Here is a 20954-nt window from a genome sequence, read left to right as displayed (position 1 = left end):
ATTGTTCTGTGACAAATTCCATCATTGTGTGTTTCGTTGTTATTGTGGTGGAAAAAGCTGTCTCGGGCACTGCTCTAGAATCCCCCATGAGTGTTCAGTTCAATTGGTTTGAGAGACACACACACATTAAATCCCCCTGTGCTCCTTTGAGACCCCTCTTACAAAGTCACTGAGATCTCGTCTTCTAGCCATGGTAGCCACAATAATGGGCAACTGGACATTTTTATACATAACCCTAAGCATGATGGGATGTTAATTGCTTAATTTACTCAAACTACAACTGTGTGGAAGCCCCTGCTTTCAATATACAGTACTTTGTAGCTCTCATTTACTCAAGCGTTTTCTTTATTTTGGCAGCTACCTGTAATTCCAAACACATTTTAGCTAAGAGCAGCTGTTTAGCTGGTTATACAAAGTTTAGCCATGTGTTGGCAAAATGTGATGAGCAAGTCAATAACGCTTATCAGCAGCCAGCGGCAGGCACTATTTATTTGCAGGTTATTTTTGAAAGCAGATGTCAGTAAGTGCAATTAGCTCCAATCAGTTTAATTTGAGTTGAGAAATAAAGATGACATCATCAGAAATATATTCTCCTCTTTTCCAAGGTACAGATGTAGCGTGTTCTTTTAGTCACCCTGTTGCAGGAGAACTTGACTGCAGTTGAAGAAATGTAAAACTTGCAGTGTATTTTAGGTTTATTAAAAAGTCTTCTGAAGTTTTGAATTTCCACTTGGAAATGTCCGACTTTATTTTCCCTTACAAACAAAATGTATCAACCCCTACAGAAATGTCCTAAAAAATCCACATAATATTTCACATTTCCTGTTGATGTAGGATTATTTTCCAGCTGTAGTAAACTGGCAAAAAAATGTTATCATACAGCTGTAGTTATGTACTTCAAAATGTGTTTATTCTGTTGTTGACCCTGAGTGGGCTGCGGTTGAATAACCCTGTTGTAAAAGACCTTGACTTCTTATCATCTCCATATTTTGGCTTTATAACGTGTGTTTGAATTAAAATCATGTTGGGAAATATGTTAGCCGATTGAGTTATGATCCTTGATCCATGAGCACCACCGAATGCACCCGTATGCTGTTTTCATAACCAAGTGGAAAGGTGGTATTTACCACATATGACTGGGGGGAAAAATCCAGTTGAACAAGCCACTGTTAATCACTAGTGGGGAACTCGTCTATCATCCCTGAGCTCTGACTTCTCCTACATACTGAACTCTGACGTCACCTACCAAGGAAATGACCCCGATAACAGCATTTTGGGCTGTTAAATGCAACAAAACATTATTTATAGAAAGCAATCGTTTATGTTTTTTAACAATATAATTTGTTTACAAGCATGATCGCTGTCCTTTTAGTTTATGGATGACGCTGCTTGTTTTCCATTAGCCAATCAGCGTTTCTCAATGAGTTCAAAGCATGTGAATGCATCCAACTCGTATTTATGACTGCACAACTGGTAAATTCACATCAGAATTCAGCATTCACACCAAGCCTAGAGTTAACTACTCCTTCCCTCCTTGCGCCTGATTTGCCTCCTCCTCTCATCCAATGAATTGACATGGATAGAAAAGAGCAGAAGCTTTGCACTATCCCAGGCTCCAGTCCTACCCACCTACAGGTTATAGAAAAGAGCAGAAGCTTTGCACTATCCCAGGCTCCAGTCCTACCCACCTACAGGTTATAGAAAAGAGCAGAAGCTTTCAACCTAGCCGTTCATACTTACTTACAGGTTATGGAAAATGTGCTCTTTTAGAATGTGTCCAGTAGGATTCAAGAAGAAAACCCCCACTTCTATGTCAAAGATAATAAAACTTAAACAGTATAATAAATACTACAGTAATGTCTGCAAAAACACTAAAGTGAATACCATAGTATATAAATATAGTAATACTACACTAGTTATAACATATTATAAACTGGCTGGTGCGAGCCCTGAATGCGGATTGGCTGACAGGCGTGGTATATCGTGGTTGCATCAAGCCTAAGAACAGCCCTTAGCCGTAGTATATTGGACATATACCTACCCCCCACGGGCCTTATTGCGTAAGTTTAATATGGTATTTGTACTAAATAAAACCATTGCTGATTGAAGTAGGAAAACGCAGACAGACATCAGTCAGATCTCATGAAGTCTTCAGCCAAAACAAACAGAGGACTCAGGCAATGTTACAGAGGTTTTTTATTGAGGCCTCTAGACACATATTTCATATACACTGCTGTAATTCCGTTAAAGCTTACACAGAAACCTGCACGTTATAAGCCTCCGCTCATCTCCTTTCTCCTCCTCCTCTAACTTCTCTCATGTTCTGTCTCCCCTTCTTCTTCTTCTCTCTCCCCCCCCCCCCCCCCCCCTCTCTCTCCCGGCAGGAAAAGAAAAGATGACAAGTACAATAAGACCGGACACAAATGAGTGTTGGCACCACCAGTCTCCGTAGCAACAAGTGTGTGCCACGTCCACGCTCCGTGCCTCCAACATAGAAAAATACTCCACAGTCTCAGAGGTATATTACACACAATTATAATACACACGCACTCACGCTCACACACACACACACACACACACACACAGCTATATAATACAAATGTATACACTCAAACTGCCGCACACAGTTGTGCAGTGAGACTTTTTTTTTATCATGTTTTTACAATGACTCCGTTTGCCTTTAGCAGTTCTCAACAACACAACTGAGATAGAAAATCACTAACTTATGTCTGCAGAAGTCTGCAAGGTGTCATTGAGGTGGTGTTTATGCACGTGGGTGTGTGTGTGTATGCATGCATGTATGTATGTACAGTTGAAGTCGGAAGTTTACATACACCTTAGCCAAATACATTTAAACTCAGTTTTTCCACTGACAGTTCATTCCTGACATTTAATCCTAGTTATACATGTCCCTGTCAGTGAGGATCACCACTTTATTTTAAAGAATGTGAAATGTCAGAATAATAGTACTGAGAATGATTTATTTCATATTTTATTTCTTTAGTCACATACCCAGTGGGTCAGAAGTGTACAAACACTCAATTAGTATTTGGTAGCATTGCCTTTAAATTGTTTAACTTGGGTAAAACATTTCAGGTAGCCTTCCACAAGCTTCCCAAAATAAGTTGGGTGAATTGTGGCCCATTCCTCCTGACAGAGCTGGAGTAACTGAGTGAGGTTTGTTGGCCTCCTTGCTAGCACACACTTTTTCAGTTCTGCCCACAAATTTTCTATAGGATTGAGATCAGGGCTTTGTGATGGCCACTCCAATACCTTGACTTTGTTGCCCTTAATTAGGGATAGGCGTCCCATCAACCCGGACAGTTGTAAATCATGCAGCGACTTGCATCATGATTGCAGATTTTAGAGTAACAACAATTGTCGACACATAGAAGTGTCTTATATCAGCTGAAAGCTTACATTTTTGTTAGTATAACTGCACCATCCAATTTACAGTAGATATTACTGTGAAGAAATGCCATGCTATTGTCTGAGGAGAACTCCTAACAACAAAACACTTTTTCACCGCGATAGGTTTGATAAATTCACCTCTGAATGTGAAATGCGTACTTACATTCTGAAATATTGCTCTGATTTATCATCCAAAGGGTCCCAGAGATAACATAAAGTGTGGTTATTTTAGATAAAATATCCTATAAATATCCTATAAAGGTCCATATAGCATGTACGATCAATTTTGTATTTCCACTCCAAAGAAAGGAATCTGTAAAAATCTAACCCTAAACGTTGTTTCAACCAGCCAAATCAAACTCGTATGTATTCCTCAGAGATCCTAGAACGTAACCAGACTTCACTATATCATTAGGGGTGTAGTATATTCTATAGGACACCATATTTGGTCAGAGAGCGATGCCTTCATGGCACGCCGATGACGCGGGCGGTCTTCACTAGAACGACTAACTTTGTCAAATAAGCACCAGTCAAACAAAGCTAGCTAGATAGCCAACGAGCTGGGCTTTACGGGAATCCAGAAACCCGGTATATGTAGTAAAATGTAGCTACTAGTCTTGTACGACAGCATGCCTTTTCCTTTTCAACAAAAATTATAAGAATATTCAGAGTTATGAAAACTGGTTGTTTTGCAAATGTTGAACTTATATAATGTGGCTACTAATACTGGAAAAGTCCAAGTATACAAATTTGACGATATTCTTGCAGAACATTTTTATATGAATGCAAATGTCTCTTTCACGATTTGCCCAAATGTACCTGGGTGACTTCACACTAAAGGTCATGTAGCTCGCTCATACTTCAGGTTATCCGTCTGAAACTTTGCAACTACACTGCTACCATCTTGTCGACACCATCGAATTACAACCAGAGTGATGGCTGGAACTGGGACCTATCTCTTGCATTTCAAAGATTGTATTTTCTTCTATTAGATCTATTGTGTCATATTCTCTTTCCTACATTCAATTCACATTTCCACAAACTTCAAAGTGTTTACTTTCGAATGGTACCAAGAATTTGCATATCCTTGCTTCGGGGCCTGAGCTGCAGGCAGTTAGATTTGGGTATGTCATTTAGGCGAAAATTTTAAAAAGGTGGCTATCCCTAACAAGTTATAAGCCATTTTTGTGTCATTGTCCATTTGGAAGACCCATTTGTGACCAAGCTTTAACTTGCTGACTGATGTCTTGAGATGTTGCTTCAATATATCCACATCATTTTCCCCTCTCATGATGCCATCTATTTTGTGAAGTGCACCAGTCCCTCCTGCAGCAAAGCACCCCCACAACATGCTGCTGCCACCCCCGTGCTTCACGGTTGGGATGGTGTTCTTCGGCTTGCAAGCCTCCCCCTTTTTCCTCCAAACACAATGATGGTCATTATGGCCAAACAGTTCTATTTTTGTTTCATCAGACCAGAGGACATTTCTCCAAAAAGTATGATCTTTGTCCCCATGAGCAGTTGCAAACCGTAGTCTGACTTTTTTATGACGGTTTTGGAGCAGTGGCTTCTTCCTTGCTGAGCGGCCTTTCAGGTTATGTCGATTTTGGACTCGTTTTACTGTGGATATATATACTTTTATACCTGTTTCCTCCAGCATTTTCACAAGGTCCTTTGCTGTTGTTCTGGGATTGATTTGCACTTTTCACACCAAAGTACGTTCATCTCTAGGAGACAGAACGTGTCTCCTTCCTGAGCGGTATGACGGCTGCGTGGTCCCATGGTGTTTCTACTTGCGTATTAGTGTTTGTACAGATGAACGTGGTACCTTTAGGCATTTGGAAATTGCTCCTACGGATGAACCAGACTTGTGGAGGTCAACATTTTTTTTTTTAGGTCTTGGCTGATTTCTTTTGATTTTACCATGATGTCAAGCAAAGAGGCACTGAGTTTGAAGGTAGGCCTTGAAATACATCCACAGGTACTCCTCCAATTGACTCAAATTATGTCAATTAGCCTATCAGAAGCTTCTAAAGCCATGACATAATTTCCTGGAATTCTCCAAGCTGTTTAAAACGCAAAGTCAACTTAGTGTATGTAAACTTCTGACCCACTGGAATTGTGATACAGTGAATTATAAGCGAAGTAATCTGTTTGTAAACAATTGTTGGAAAAATGACTTGTGTCATGCACAAAGTAGATGTCCTAACTGACTTGCCAAGAAATTTGTGGAGTGGTTAAAAAACTAGTTTTAATCACTCTAACCTAAGTGTATGCAAACTTCTGACTTCAGCTGTATGTATGTATGTATGTATGTATGTATGTATGTATGTATGTATGTATGTATGTGTGTATATATGTATATATTTGAATGTGTGTTCGCACATGTGTAACACACGTGTGTATGTGTGTTAACCCTGTCTACCAGGCAGTGAAGACTATAGGGAGCGAGAGAGAGAGACGCAAGGGTGTGATTTGTGTCTCTGTGTGTGAAGGTGATGTGTATTACTGAGGTAAGAGACAGAGGAACAGTCCCGCCTCTCTGGACTTTCTGCTCCAATCACAATAGTCAGTAATGTCCGGTCCAATGTCAGTATAGTCCATTCAATCAAAGTATATAGTCACTGGCTCTAGCACATTAGTCCTCTCCTTGATTGTTGCTCTGTCCCATTCTCCGCACTTGAGGTTTACAGTCTCTTTTAAAATGTGTATGAGCATGAATTTCTGGAGGTGCAGTCTCCCATTATTTTAACAAGTGCGTCTGTTGGCAACACACTTCACAAGCTCATTGTACTCTCTACCAGTTAAGACATCAGAACTGCCAGCTCAGCCAAAGTGTCCATGCACTCAGAAACGCATCAATACAAAGTACGGTAATGTGGAACTCAGTCCTCAATGTTTCGGGTAGGAGAATAGGACAGAATCAGAGGCTCAAGTCTCTCTGGTGATCCATCAAAACATCCTTCAGTCGATTCAGCATCTGTCTCATGTTCTCTCTATTGTTCTCTTTCTCTCTGTGCTGTAGGATCAGTGCCCATCTCTTCTCCCTCCCCTCCTCTCTTATCCTCATCATCTCCTCACTTCTCCTCTCCATTTTCACTTTGCTCCTCTTATCCTCTGCTCTCCTCTTCTCTCGGCTCTTCTATTGATGTTGTTGTTATTGTTTTGGTTGACATGGCAGTGGAAGATGGGATGTCACAGAAGTTCCTGTGCGTGGCGTTCTAGCTTCCTGTCTGAACCCGAGGACGGGGTTTATAGGTTAGGGGTCAGGTGAGTATGTGTGCTTACAGAGCCTGGAGCATAAGCCCCAGCATGGTCACATACACACTCACACACCCTCTCACACCCAGGGGTCCAGAGGCTGCTGCAGACCTCTGGGCTTTCTCCTCCTCTCCCTCAGAGTCCATTGAACCCTGGGCCAATAATGCCTGAGAGGGAGAGAGAGAGAGAAGGGGGGGGGGGGGGGTAAATAGAGGTCATGTAAATGTAATTGGAGAGAGAGAAAAAGAGGGAGAAAGAGAATTAGTCATGATGTACTGATGTAAATGTGCTTTGAAAAGAGAGCGAAGATGAGAGAAAGAGCAGCATGACAGGGTTGAGTTATGAGTGAATAGATGGATGGATGAACATAGTGATGAAGATGTTTATAGATGGATGGATGGACAGAGTAGATGGAGATGCAGAGAAGAGTAAAGCAGATATGACAGATGGACAGAACGTGGAGGAGGAGAGAGAAATGGACAGTGTCATGGAGGAGGAGAGATGGAGGGCTGCTGCTTTCAGAAAACCTGTTATGAGTTCTGTCACAGTCAAAGAGACACAGACACACACACCAATGCGCAAACACTCATGCTCACCTCTTCACACTCGAAGTCATTGGAAGGAATGCACTTTTGTCCTCCATCCTGGAAAAAAAACATGCCATCAGCATCGACGTACACACAGCATAAGCAACAACACACACACATATGTATATTGCAGATGAATCCTCACATTATCAGCTCATGTCTTAAATGCAGTTACAGGAGGAGAGAATGAAGTCTGTGATTAACTTCTCACACTGCCAGAGGGACAGTCTCTCTCCCTCTCTCCCCCCCCCCCCCATCAGCGACTCTAGGGGTCTCATTAGCATATCCCTGCCCGTCTCCTGGGTGGGAGAGCCAATCAGATTTTATCTCCTCCCGGAACAGGAAGAGCTCTTTTCATGGCCAGGAAATCAAGAGAATAATAGAGAGCAGAAAACTGAGAGATAAATAACTAGTATAACAAACACACTCACACAAACACACACACACCTCCCTCCCCCCGACCTCTTCGTGATCAGTCTGAATGTCAGGGGTTCCGTGCAGGAGACAGAAGTCCTGGGATTAGACTGCCAGCTGCAGGCCGTTGACAGTTTAAACATACAGTCCAGTATACACACACACACACACTCATCCATGTACACACAGCATGCATATTTCCATCCATCTCACAGATGTGTTCTGTCCGTGTGTGTATTTCCCCTCCAGCCTCCATCCCAGTTACGGAATATTTAGAACGTCAGGACTAGATATTTCCTCAGCCGGTCAAGTGTTGGATGATTAAATCATTTATACATACACTATGAAAGTAGATACGTCATATGAACTAACGTCACTATTGATAACCATTGACACGCACACACCTTAAGGTTGGCACAGGTTGAGAAAACACAAGCGCTATCCAGAGGCTTGATGTCATTGGCTTGGAGAGAAGGAGCGGGTTTAGAGTTGAGGGGTGGCTGTATGGGAGGAAAGGGCGTGGCCAAAGACTCCGTGATGGGAAGTACACTCCCCTCTGATCCATAGCCAAACGCCTGGATGGAATTCTCTACAGAAACAGGCAGGCGAGAGAGAGAAGAAGAAAGAAGAGAAAGGCTAGATGGAGTGTAGGTATTACAGCTAGGTCACTGTTAGAAAAAGAAACAGAGGGACACAACCACACACACACACTCACACTTGCATTCCACTCACTGAGGCAGGTGTTGTGTGTGAAGTCTCTGAGGAAGGCGTCACACTCCTGTTCCTGGTTGCCAGTCCCTCTGCAGGAGCACCAGGGAGAGATGGTGCTGTTACTGGGACTGCTGTCCATGTAGTTAGGAGTCACATCAGACCCTGGACAGAGGGAGGGAGTAGACAATATTCAGAACCAAGAGTACTTTTGAAGAACGCTTCTGCTGTGATACCCTACAGCAAATTGCTGTTAAATGGAGAGAGGAAGCCAAACTCTAGTGGACTACGGCATATTTAGGCATATTTGAAATGACGAAACAATGGCAAGGGGTGACATTCAATTTACATAGCAATTTCCTACCATCCACTAGAGGCAACGTGAGCCCCTAATACCATCTAGTAGGCTTGCGACGAGCTAGGCCTCTGAGGATAGGGTTGAGAATGGTCTTCAACCGAGCATCGCGTTTTCAATCCCAGTGCTAGGCAATCGTTTAGTAATGTTTTTTTTCTGTTTTAAACCTACCCCAAACCTTAACGCTAACCGTAACCACTCGGAATTAAAGCCAAAGAATAACTCCAATGCCTAAATTGAACAAAAATCAAGGTTAGTTTCGGTTTTAATTTCTCACAGTTTTACTAACATACAGAAAATTATGTGGAACACTCCATGATCTTCAGACGGCCCCACACTCCATATTTAAAATGGCAAGCCATGTCATATCTCTGTATCTGCAGTTATGGTATGGCGTTTTCTTTGGGGATTGAGTTGCGAGAGAGGGTGTGTATGTACTCACCAATGAGGCCTACATAGGCCATTAGACAGCCGTGGTAGTTATCATGGGGACAGCTGTTGATGGAGTGACCAGTCATCTGACAGGTGGTATGGAAATCAGCCAGTCTTGACCTACACGCACACACACAGGCAGATGAAAAACATTCCTCGTAATATCGCCATTTCAACCGAAGGAACTTAAAGACAGGGACACATACACTGAGTGTACAAAACATTATGGACACCTTCCTAATATTGAGTTGGACACCCCACTTTTGCCCTCAGAACAGCCTCAATTCGTCAGGACGTGGACTCTGCAAGGTGTCGAAAGCGTTCCGCAGGGATGCCGGCCCATGTTGACTCCAATGCTTTTCACAGTTGTGTCAAGTTGGCTGGATGTCCTTTGGGTGGTGGACCATTCTTGATACACACGGCAAACTGTTTAGGGTGAAAAATCCAGCAGCTTTGCAGTTGATTGAAGTGGATTTAACAAGTGACATCAATAAGGGATCATAGCTTTCACCTGGTCAGTCTATGTATTGGAAAGAGCAGGTGACGATAATGTTTTGTACATACGCGGCCTATGCAGGAATCAAACCCACAACCCTAATATTGCCCGCATCATGGTCTAACCCACAAAGCCATTGGAACCACCCACTATAGTACTTACAGTAAGCATTATGATCATATTGTAAGGCTATTTTATGGGAGATATTATAGTTTTTTGTAGTTCGAAAATAAGGTGAATCAATTGTTTTGAATTCCAATGGTTATTGATTATCTACCCAGCAACTACTTTTTTGCTGTTGAAGAGTCTCAATCCCAACCTACCATCCATTCTCACAGTCCTCTCCAATTGATTTGAGAGGGGGAATAATCGACTTCGACACAAGCCAATGATAATGGAAGGTTGAATAAAAACGACATTGCATTCACGTTACCTCAAGCCAAAGTAAGCCGTCTTTCATTGCATTGTGAATGAGGCTATGTAAGGCTATGAGGCGGTGTTAACCAAGGCCAAACAGTAGCTATCTGCTTTGTACTGTAGAGTGCCAGACACCTCCGCAGGCATAGGTAGCCAGTGGAAAAAGAAACGCACAGAGATCATTATTTGCTTTACATTTTCAGTCTCTCACGGGGAAGGGAATGTGAGCCGAGCATGAATGTCCTGTTGATATCTTCCAGTTTTGTCTCAATGCCCATTAAAAAAGCCACCAAGGACGTTCAAAGTCGCCGATGTGCACTCAAAAGAGAAACTCAAAAGAGAAACTCAAAAGAGAAACTCAAAAGAGAAACTCAAAAGAGAAACAAAAAGGGCCTTTCTCAGTTGTGAATATTTCCCTCATCCGGTCTTCCTCGATTCTAATTAGAGTTATTTTCAATTTTATGTCCTAAATGGCACCTTGTTCCCTATATTGTGCACTACGTTGGACCAGAGCCATATGTACCCTGGTCAAAAGCGGTATACTATTTCTTTCTGCCCTACCATTAACATGAAAAACACATATTTCTATATGACATCAGCTTCCTAGCTTGGTATAGGGTGTCCAATCAAAAACACACATTTTGACCAATGGGTAATTGTGTAGATGATCCTCTAAGAAAACCAATGGCCAAAACGTCATGGCTCTATCATAATTCGTTCAACATTCATTGCCGTTTTTCACTTTGTAAGATGGTCAAAATAAGGGTGACTAAATGAATGGAGGCCAGAGAAAAAAAGTGATCATAAGTCAGTGAAATAGCATCGAGTAACCTAGGCTAGATGCTGTGCGAGAATTTAGGCCACCTGATAGGCTTACCATTGAACTCGTCTTCTCAAATCCAGGGGACATAAACAATATAGAGGTAAGAAAGATATCGATTTTGAAACATGACATGCAGCATTTTCATACACTATGTGTACAATACCAGTCAAATGTTTGGACACACCTACTCATTCAAGGCTTTTTCTTTATTCTTATGTTTTCTACATTATATAATAATAGTGAAGACACTATGAAATAACACATATGGAACCATGTAGTAAGCAAAAAAAAGTGTTAAACAAATCTAAATCTATTTTCCAACAGTCTTGAAGGAGTTCCAACATATGCTGAGCACTTGTTGGCTGCTTTTCCTTCACTCTGCGATCCAACTCATCCCAAACCATCTTAATTGGGTTGAGTTCAGGTGATGTGATGCAGCACTCCATCACTCTCCTTGGTCAAATAGCCCTTACACAGCCTAGAGGTGTGTTTTGGGTCATTGTCTTATTCAAAATCAAATGATCGTCCCACTAAATGCAAACCAGATGGAATGGCATATTGCTGCAGAATGCTTCGATAATTAACTTTTAACAAGGCACACTTGTTAATTGAAATGCATTCCATTTGACTACCTCAAGCTCCCGAGAGGTGCAGTGGTCTAAGGTACTGCATCTCAGTGCTAGAGGCGTCACTACAGACCCTGGTTTGATCCCGGGCCGTATCACAACCAGCTGTAATCGGGAGTCCCATAGGACGTTGCACAATTGGCACAGCGTTGTCCGGGTTAGGGGAGGGTTTGGCCGGGATAGGCCGTCATTGTAAAATAAGAATTTGTTCTAAACTGACTTGCCTAGTTAAATAAAGGTAAAAAATAAAAAGCTGGTTGAGAGAATGCCAAAAGTCTGCGAAGTTGTCATCAAGGCAGAAGGTGGCTGCTTTGAAGAATCTCAAATCTCAAATATATTTTGACTTGTTTAACACTTTTTTGGTTACTACATGATTCCATATGCCCGTATGTTTGCTTACTACATGATTCCACATTGGCAATTGTCTTCACTGACATTTCCAACCTCTCCCTCTGTAATACCTACACGTTTCAAACAGACCACGATAGCACTGTGCCCAAGAAAGCGAAGGTAACCTGCCTGAATTATTACCGCCCCATAGCATCACGTCAGTAGCCATGAAGTGCTTTGAAAGGCTGGTCATGGCTCACATCACCATCATCCCAGAAACACTAGACCCCACTCCAATTCGCAAACTGCCCTAACAGATCCACAGATGATGCAATCTCTATTGACACCTACAGTGGGGCAAAAAAGTATTTAGTCAGCCACCAATTGTGCAAGTTCTCTCACTTAAAAATATGAGAGAGGCCTGTAATTTTCATCATAGGTACACTTCAACTATGACAGACAAAATGAGAAAAAAAATCCAGAAAATCACATTGTAGGATTTTTTTATGAATTTATTTGCAAATGATGGTGGAAAATAAGTATTTGGTCAATAAAAGTTTATCTCAATACTTTGTTATATACCCTTTGTTGGCAATGACAGAGGTCAAACGTTTTCTCTAAGACATCACAAGGTTTTCACACACTGTTGCTGGTATTTTGGCCCATTCCTCCATGCACATCTCCTCTAGATCAGTGATGTTTTGGGGCTGTTGCTGGGCAACACAGACTTTCAACTCCCTCCAAAGATTTTCTATGGGGTTGAGATCTGGAGACTGACTAGGCCACTCCAGGACCTTGAAATGCTTCTTACGAAGCCACTCCTTCGTTGCCCGGGCAGTGTGTTAGGGATCATTGTCATGCTGAAAGACCCAGCCACGTTTCATCTTCAATGCCCTTGCTGATGGAAGGAGGTTTTCACTCAAATCTCACGATCCATGGCCCCATTCATTCTTTCCTTTACACGGATCAGTCGTCCTGGTCCCTTTGCAGAAAAACAGCCCCAAAGCATGATGTTTCCACCCCCATGCTTCACAGTAGGTATGGTGTTCTTTGGATGCAACTCAGCATTCTTTGTCCTCCAAACACGACGAGTTGAGTTTTTACCAAAATGTTCTATTTTGGTTTCATCTGACCACATGACATTCTCCCAATCTTCTTCTGGATCATCAAAATGCTCTCTAGCAAACATCAGACGGGCCTGGACATGTCCTGGCTTAAGCAGGGGGACACGTCTGGTACTGCAGGATTTGAGTCCCTGGCGGCGTAGTATGTTACTGATGGTAGGCTTTGTTGTGCAAGTGGGAGAACTTGCACAATTGGTGGCTGACTAAATACTTTTTTGCCCCACTGTATAACACAGGGATATAACCCAAACAAAAGAGTGAGGTGTAAACATGGAACGAGACCCATAATAACAAGTGCACAACAACACGTAGCACGAAAGCCGATACAGCAGAGCACAGGTACTCACAATACCGATGGATATGGGACAATAATCGACAAGGACAATGCGGAACGAGGGCACATAGATACACATACTAATTAGGGGGAATGGGAACCAAGTGTGCGTAATGAGAGAAGATAGTCCGGGGTTGATGGTAATGAATCCAGTTCAGTGACGCCTAGAAGGCTAGTGACTTAGAACTCCGGAGCTGGTGAACGGAATTTTTTTATTTATTTTTATTTTACCTTTATTTAACCAGGCAAGTCAGTTAAGAACAAATTCTTATTTTCAATGACGGCCTGGGAACAGTGGGTTAACTGCCTGTTCAGGGGCAGAACGACAGATTTGTACCTTGTCAGCTCGGGGGTTTGAACTCGCAACCTTCCGGTTACTAGTCCAACACTCTAACCACTAGGCTACCCTGCCGAATGATCAGCAGTACCGGGGGGATCCGTGACAAGATGTTTCTACAACTTCATTGGAGTCCACCTGTGGTCCAATCAAGATTGGACATGATTTGGAAAGGTTACATCCCTGCCTCTATAAGGTCCCACAGTTGACAGTGCATGTCAGAGCACAAACCAAGCCATGAGGTCAAAGGAATTTGACCGTAGAGCTTTGTGTCGAGGCAAAGATCTGGAGAAGGGACCAAGAAATGTCTGATCATTGAAGGTCCCCAAGAACACAGTGGCCTCCATCATTCTTAAATGGAAGAAGTTTGGAGCCACCAATGGCTCTACCTAGAGCTGGACGCCCGGCCAAACTGAGCAATCTGAGGAAAAGGAATGGCCTTACTGTAGAGCTCAGTTTTGATGTTGGTGTGCTCTGCCTTTTTTTTCTCCACACATAGTGTTGTGTGTTCCTTCCAAACAACTTAACAGTAGGTTAATCTGTCCACAGAATATTTTGCAGTTGCACTGTGGAACATCCATGTGCACTTTTGCAAACTTCAGACGTGCAGCAATGGGGTTTTTTGGACAGCAGTGGCGTCTTCCGTGATGTCCTCCCATGAACACCATTCTTGTTTAGTGTTGTACATATTAATAAAAAATCCTACAATGTGATTTTCTGGATTTTTTTTTCTCATTTTGTCTGTCATAGTTGAAGTCTACCTATGATGAAAATTACAGGCCACAATTGGTGGCTGACTAAATACTTTTTTGCCCCACTGTATATACACATGTGTTTGTTTTGGGCTTCGTCCCTGTCATTTTCATGACGCACTTTAGTTTGGGTTGAGAAAAAAAAAACTATTACGTATTCCAGCGGCTGTCTGATATCATTATACAGCGTGCACCCACCCATAGCACGCTTTCCAGCAGGTATATCTCACTTGTCACCTCCAAAGTCAATTCCTCATTTGGCCGCCTCTCCTTCCAGTTCTCTAATGCCAATGACTGGAATTAACTACAAAAATCTCTGAAACTGGAAACACTAATCTCCCTCACTAGCTACTCCATGTGTAACTCTGTGTTGTTATATGTGTCGAACTGCTTTGCTTTTTTTTGACCATTCGCAGTTGTAAATGAGAACTTGTTCTCAACTTGCCTACCTATAAAGGTTAAATTAAAAAAAATAAGTGAGCATCTTGTCAGGGTCATCATATGGAGGATATGTGTGTGATATGTGTGTGATATGAATACATACTTCTTTAAATGAAAGAGAGAACACTGAACACATTTTTCAAAAGAACAAAACGAACCGTGAAGCTAATATGGCTAGTGCAGACAGGCAACTAAACATAGAATAACAACCCACAAAATACCCAAGGAATATGGCTACCTAAATATGGTCCCCAATCAGAGACAACGATAAACAGCTGCTTCTGATTGAGAACCAATCTAGGCAACCATAGACATACAGTGCCTTGCGAAAGTATTCGAACCCCTTGAACTTTGCGACCTTTTGCCACATTTCAGGCTTCAAACATAAAGACATAAAACTGTATTTTTTTGTGAAGAATCAACAACAAGTGGGACACAATCATGAAGTGGAACGACATTTATTGGATATTTCAAACTTTTTTAACAAATCAAAAACTGAAAAATTGGGCGTGCAAAATGATTCAGCCCCCTTAAGTTAATACTTTGTAGCGCCACCTTTTGCTGCGATTACATACACACACACACACAGTGGAGATAAAAAGTATTTGATACACTGCCGATGTTGCAGGTTTTCCTACTTACAAAGCATGTAGAGGTCTGTAATTTTTTATCATAGGTACACTTCAACTGTGAGAGACGAAATCTAAAACAAAAATCCAGAAATTCACATTGTATGATTTTTAAGTAATTAATTAGCATTTTATTGCATGACGTAATTATTTGATACATCAGAAAAGCGGAACTTAATATTTGATACAGAAACCTTTGTTTGTAATTACAGAGATCATACGTTTCCTGTAGTTCTTGACCAGGTTTGCACACACTGCAGCAGGTATTTTGGCCCACTCCTCCATACAGACCTTCTCCGGATCCTTCAGGTTTCGGGGCTGTCGCTGGGCAATATGGACTTTCAGCTCCCTCCGAAGATTTTTTATTGGGTTCAGGTCTGGAGACTGGCTAGGCCACTCCAGGACCTTGAGATGCTTACGGAGCCACTCCTTAGTTGCCCTGGCTGTGTGTTTCGGGTCGTTGTCATGCTGGAAGACCCAGCCACGACCCATCTTCAATGCTCTTACTGAGGGAAGGAGGTTGTTGGCCAAGATCTCACGATACATGGCCCCATCCATCCTCCCCTCAATACGGTGCAGTCGTCCTGTCCCCTTTGCAGAAAAGCATCCCCAAAGAATGATGTTTCCACCTCCATGCTTCACGGTTGGGATGGTGTTCTTGGGGTTGTACTCATCCTTCTTCTTCCTCCAAACATGGCGAGTGGAGTTTAGACCAAAAAGCTATATTTTTGTCTCATCAGACCACATGACCTTCTCCCATTCCTCCTCTGGATCATACAGATGGTCATTGGCAAACTTCAGACGGGCCTGGACATGCGCTGGCTTGAGCAGGGGGACCTTGCATGCACTGCAGGATTTGAATCCATGACGGCGTAGTGTGTTACTAATGGTTTTCTTTGAGACTGTGGTCCCAGCTCTCTTCAGGTCATTGACTAGGTTCTGCCGTGTAGTTCTGGGCTCATCCCTCACCTTCCTCATGATCACTGATGCCCCACGGTCCCAGACCGAGGGTGATTGACCGTCATCTTGAACTTCTTCCATTTTCTAATAATTGCGCCGACAGTTGTTGCCTTCTCACCAAGCTGCTTGCCTATTGTCCTGTAGCCCATCCCAGCCTTGTTCAGGTCTACAATTTTACCCCTGATGTCCTCACACAGCTCTCTGGTCTGGGCCATTGTGGAGAGGTTGGAGTCTGTTTGATTGAGTGTGTGGACAGGTGTCTTTTATACAGGTCATGAGTTCAAACAGGTGCGGTTAATACAGGTAATGAGTGGAGAACAGGAGGGCTTCTTAAAGAAAAACTAACAGGTCTGTGAGAGCCGGAATTCTTACTGGTTGGTAGGTGATCAAATACTTATGTCATGCAATAAAATGCTAATTAATTACTTAAAAATCATACAATGTGATTTTCTGGATTTTTGTTTTAGATTCCGTCTCTCATAGTTACGGAGCCACTCCTTAGTTGCCCTGGCTGTGTGTTTCGGGTCGTTGTCATGCTGGAAGACCCAGCCACGACCCATCTCCTATGACAAAAATTACAGACCTCTACATGCTTTGTAAGTTGGAAAACCTGCAAAATCGGCAGTGTATCAAATACTTGTTCAAATACTTGTTCTCCCCACTGTATGTATAGTTAGGAGATTCTACAGATGTGGAATAAGCAAAGGCTTTGATTTCTGGTCAAATGGGATCTTAGAAAATACCTAGCAGAAAAAGTCGTAAAAGGTCTTAGAAATACATAAAAAACAATAGTCTTGAAGTAAAGACGACCGCCAAATAGTATCAACATGTGTATTTAGTTTTGCAGAAATGATTGGCCTTCTGTAAATGTAGGAAAAATATTGCCTAGTGTTGTCATTCTGTTACCAAAAACCCACATATCTTTAAGATATTTTCAAATGTCCCTCCCTTATTAGGAGGGAGGATAATGAACATTCACAGAAGTAACTAGTAAAGTTAGACCTACCAATTAGTTATAGTGTTTTCATTAATAACAATTTGTTTGATTATTTATTAATAAGCGATTAAAACATGTACCAAATGTTTACCAATTTGCATGTGTGTGTATGACTGACAGGTCTGAATACTGTGCTGTTGACGTTCTCATAGAGGTCAGTCATTCCATGGGAGTGTGTGCTTATGCCTGTGTGTGTGTTTTGGTGTCTATGTCGGTATGAGTTTAGGTGTCTTAGGATGGATGAGCAATGCTTCACAGGAACCTTTGAAGTTGACACTCACACTGACTTCTGTGCCCTTTGTTTGGGGGAGCTGTGATGGTGGATGTGGTGTCTGACTCATTGACAAAGATCAAAGGGCGGAGTGTGTGCATGCTTGTGTACATTTGTGTGTGTATTTTTATGTGTGTGTGTAAATTCATATTCGATAAGAGAACTGTGTTGAAAGACAAGACAGACTCACTGTCTGACAGCTAACTGCTATGCTGTATTCTAGTATCCAAGCTAACAGCCTAGGCTACCCAAAGTAGTGCACATGCATATCAAATAAGGACATAGATTCTCTGTCCACTCCTCTCTCCCGACCGCTCTTTCAACTCTCACTCTATCCCTCTCTTTTTTCTCTCTTCCCAGTGCTCTTCTCTCTCTCTCTCTCTCTCCCTCTGACCCTGACTTGTCAGTTACAGTGAAGCAGATTCACAGTTATCCCGTGGGAAACACCTTATTATAATATGTACATTAGCAGAAGGAAAACACACACAAACCAAACACAGTGAAATTATAATAATATGGAAATGTATAACTGACACTGCTGACCTTAAATATAATTGGTCAGAAATAACCTACACTCTCATTTTAACAACACCTACTGTATATTTATGAGAGGAGAGGAGACAGGCCCGGATCTATGGGGCAGGTGCTTCCCACCCATTTTATTTTATTTTGTGGGGGGGCATCTATCTATCAGAGTCAGCGCTAACAAATGTTGGCATCAGCTAGAGTGTTGTCTGGGAAAAACACGGGGGTGTGCAGAAAATATTGCATGCTAAATTTAATCGCATTTGGTTGTGGTGTGTGTCAGTCATTTTGAAATCAAGTCACAACATCACAGAGATGCTTGAATCTCCTTGCACGTATGGCACAGATGTGAGACTCAAGGCCACAGGCTTATTGAAAACAGTGACAGAGCAGAGGTTTAAGTTCATTGCTAACAATAATTCACAATATCCTGGGGCTCCTCGACCCTCCTAATAAGTTACTGCAGTCTGAAGCAACTGATCTCCACACCGGTGTCAAACTTGTCCACAGTACTTATGGGTGCGTTGATAAACTGCGATATGATGCTGAATTCTAAAAGATTTCGGGTGAATGCCAGGAGGTCATGAGCACACCAGCTCCAAGCAAACTATGGAGACTCATCAGTAAAACTCTGCAAGAGTACTGAAAGCATAGTGGGTCAGCATGGTGATGGATATGAGAAGTGATCAACTGTTTTCAGCATTTTGGATGCCGTGCTGGGGGGAAATGTCATCACGATTTAGCAAACCAAATAGTCGACTGGTGGAGCCTGTGTGCCACGGATCCTGAGCCCAAACATTTTGATGTGAACAAGGTCAAGCCTTTGTTGGATCTAACCAAAACTGAACTAGTGGAAGCTGAGTTTAATGTGGCTTGCGAAGAGAAATCGCAACCACACCCAGCAACAACAAGGACCCCACTCAGTGTTCTTCAAAATGACAGCGGGCCTTTGTCAGCAATGCCGACTGTGCTGTTGGCACTGAAACTTGGATTAACATTTGGGGCACCTTCAGCACTGTGCAAAACTTCCTTCTCCACCCTGAAGTACATCTTTCCTTGCACGGTTCAACACAGCATACAGGAGGCTGCTACTCTTCTAAATGGTAAGCTAAAACCGTTTGTTTTCCCTCATATAAGCTACTGGTTGTTGGTCCATTTAAAAAAAAAAATTATACATAGTTTAGGCGTTTGCATTTTTCTTGAATGCATATTTTAGATTTAATTGAGTCTTAATGTAATTTCTTGCTTTTGCAGGTCTAATTGATAGATAGACAGATTTGCGTTATTTGCTGAGAAAATGGCCAATGTAGCCTATTGGTTGTGCTCAGAGATGACCCCTGGCCTGGTGCTCCTCTTGGTTGGTGCATCTAACGTTATCCTTTCATCACACTGACTGGTGGTAGCCTTCTGTCCATTGTCCTGGGGTGGCAGGTAGCCTGGCGGTTAGAGAGGCGCGCAATCAGAGGGTTACCAGTTCATATCCCGGTTCTGACAGGAGAAATCTGTCTGCAAGTGAACAGCTCCTGGGCTCCCAGTGTGACAGCTCCCTGTACCTCTCCAAAAAAACAGCTGAATGTGTGTCTTTTGGAGGAGTTGGGTTAAAAGCGGAAGTCAAATTCTGGTTGGACCTTGTGTGCAATTGACCAATGAAGTGATCTTAATCGATGGTTACGGTGTGTGTCGGGCTTCTCTTCAACATTGCATGCTTTCTTGTGTGCAAAATGAGAGTTGTGTATATGGCTGCATTTCAGAAGGGCCAACATTTTTGACATTTTGTATGTCGCAGTAGTAGAGGACGAAACGTTTACTCTGTTATCAATTTCATTACACATAGTCGTTATGTGATAGGCTACTGTAAAAGTGATGTCAATATTATGAAAACGACACAGCCTACTTTGTCACCGCTCCTTGCTATTCTGCTAGTGTGTGTGTGTGCGTGTGTGTGTGTTGCTCTCGGAATGGCCATTTACTGTTATTCGCGACAGATTCTAATTGGCTTCTGCCATGTAGGACATTTCACATCAGCTATGAATATAGAACATGCACTTAGTTGGATTTAGTTTGCTTTTCTGAAACTCTCCCACAGAAAAAATTATGTGTAGGCCTACGGCAACTACAGCTGCATTTTGGATACACTTGTATGTCACAATGGGATGCATATCTTTGTGCTATTATATAAAACGACAGTTGTTGGCTACATTTCAGATACATTTTTGCACATTTGAAAAGTAGTAGGACCAATCTACCTCGTTTTAATAGGGCTCTAAAGCAATACACCCCCCCCCGGTGCGTCTGTGAGTGTGTATTTGGTTATAATCAGGGGCTTTGTTCCGACTAAATCTTCTCTTTAATTAATTGTCATTACATATTTACAATATTTGCATAGCTAATGAGAACATGGCTGCCTGCTCCAATCAGTGTCCAACTCAGAGGCCCCAAGTTATACCCGCAGTTACCATCCTCTACCTCTCTCTTAATCTCAATACCTCTCTCTCTCTTCTATTCCCCTCGCTCCTCTTCTTACTCTCTCCTCTGCCCCCTAGCTCTTTCTTTTTACCCTTCTTTTTCTTTCTCTCTCCATCTCTGCTCTCTGTCTTTCTTTCTCTCACTCTCTAAATTGCCCGGAAAGCCTTTCAGTACTCACACAAACACCAAACCACCCAAACAGCCCGCACAAACTGCTGGGATATTTGGGACATTATGTTGGAGGAAGAGAGAAAATCT

At 42.3% G+C, this 20954-nt stretch overlaps 1 protein-coding gene across 1 annotated transcript in view; it reads right to left on the bottom strand.

Moving 5' to 3' along the window:
• Window positions 1-2179: 2179 nt before the first annotated feature.
• The window catches only part of gfra2b (GDNF family receptor alpha 2b), a 77556-nt gene continuing 58781 nt past the window's right edge, over window positions 2180-20954 (bottom strand). The window contains exons 6-10 of the mRNA XM_036968151.2: window positions 9179-9288; window positions 8406-8546; window positions 8078-8262; window positions 7269-7316; window positions 2180-6839 (exon numbers count right to left, since the gene is read on the bottom strand). Of these exons, the coding sequence (XP_036824046.2) occupies window positions 6696-6839; window positions 7269-7316; window positions 8078-8262; window positions 8406-8546; window positions 9179-9288 (628 nt within the window). The 3' untranslated portion in view covers window positions 2180-6695. The remainder of the gene's footprint in view (window positions 6840-7268; window positions 7317-8077; window positions 8263-8405; window positions 8547-9178; window positions 9289-20954) is intronic.

The sequence above is a fragment of the Oncorhynchus mykiss genome, chromosome 29 (assembly GCF_057628025.1).
Source record: "Oncorhynchus mykiss isolate SJ-2025 chromosome 29, ASM5762802v1, whole genome shotgun sequence".
In the NCBI taxonomy this organism is placed as follows: Eukaryota; Metazoa; Chordata; class Actinopteri; order Salmoniformes; family Salmonidae; genus Oncorhynchus; species Oncorhynchus mykiss.
The sequence above is the reverse complement of the archived record's forward strand: the minus strand, read 5'-3'. Positions and strand labels throughout refer to the sequence as shown.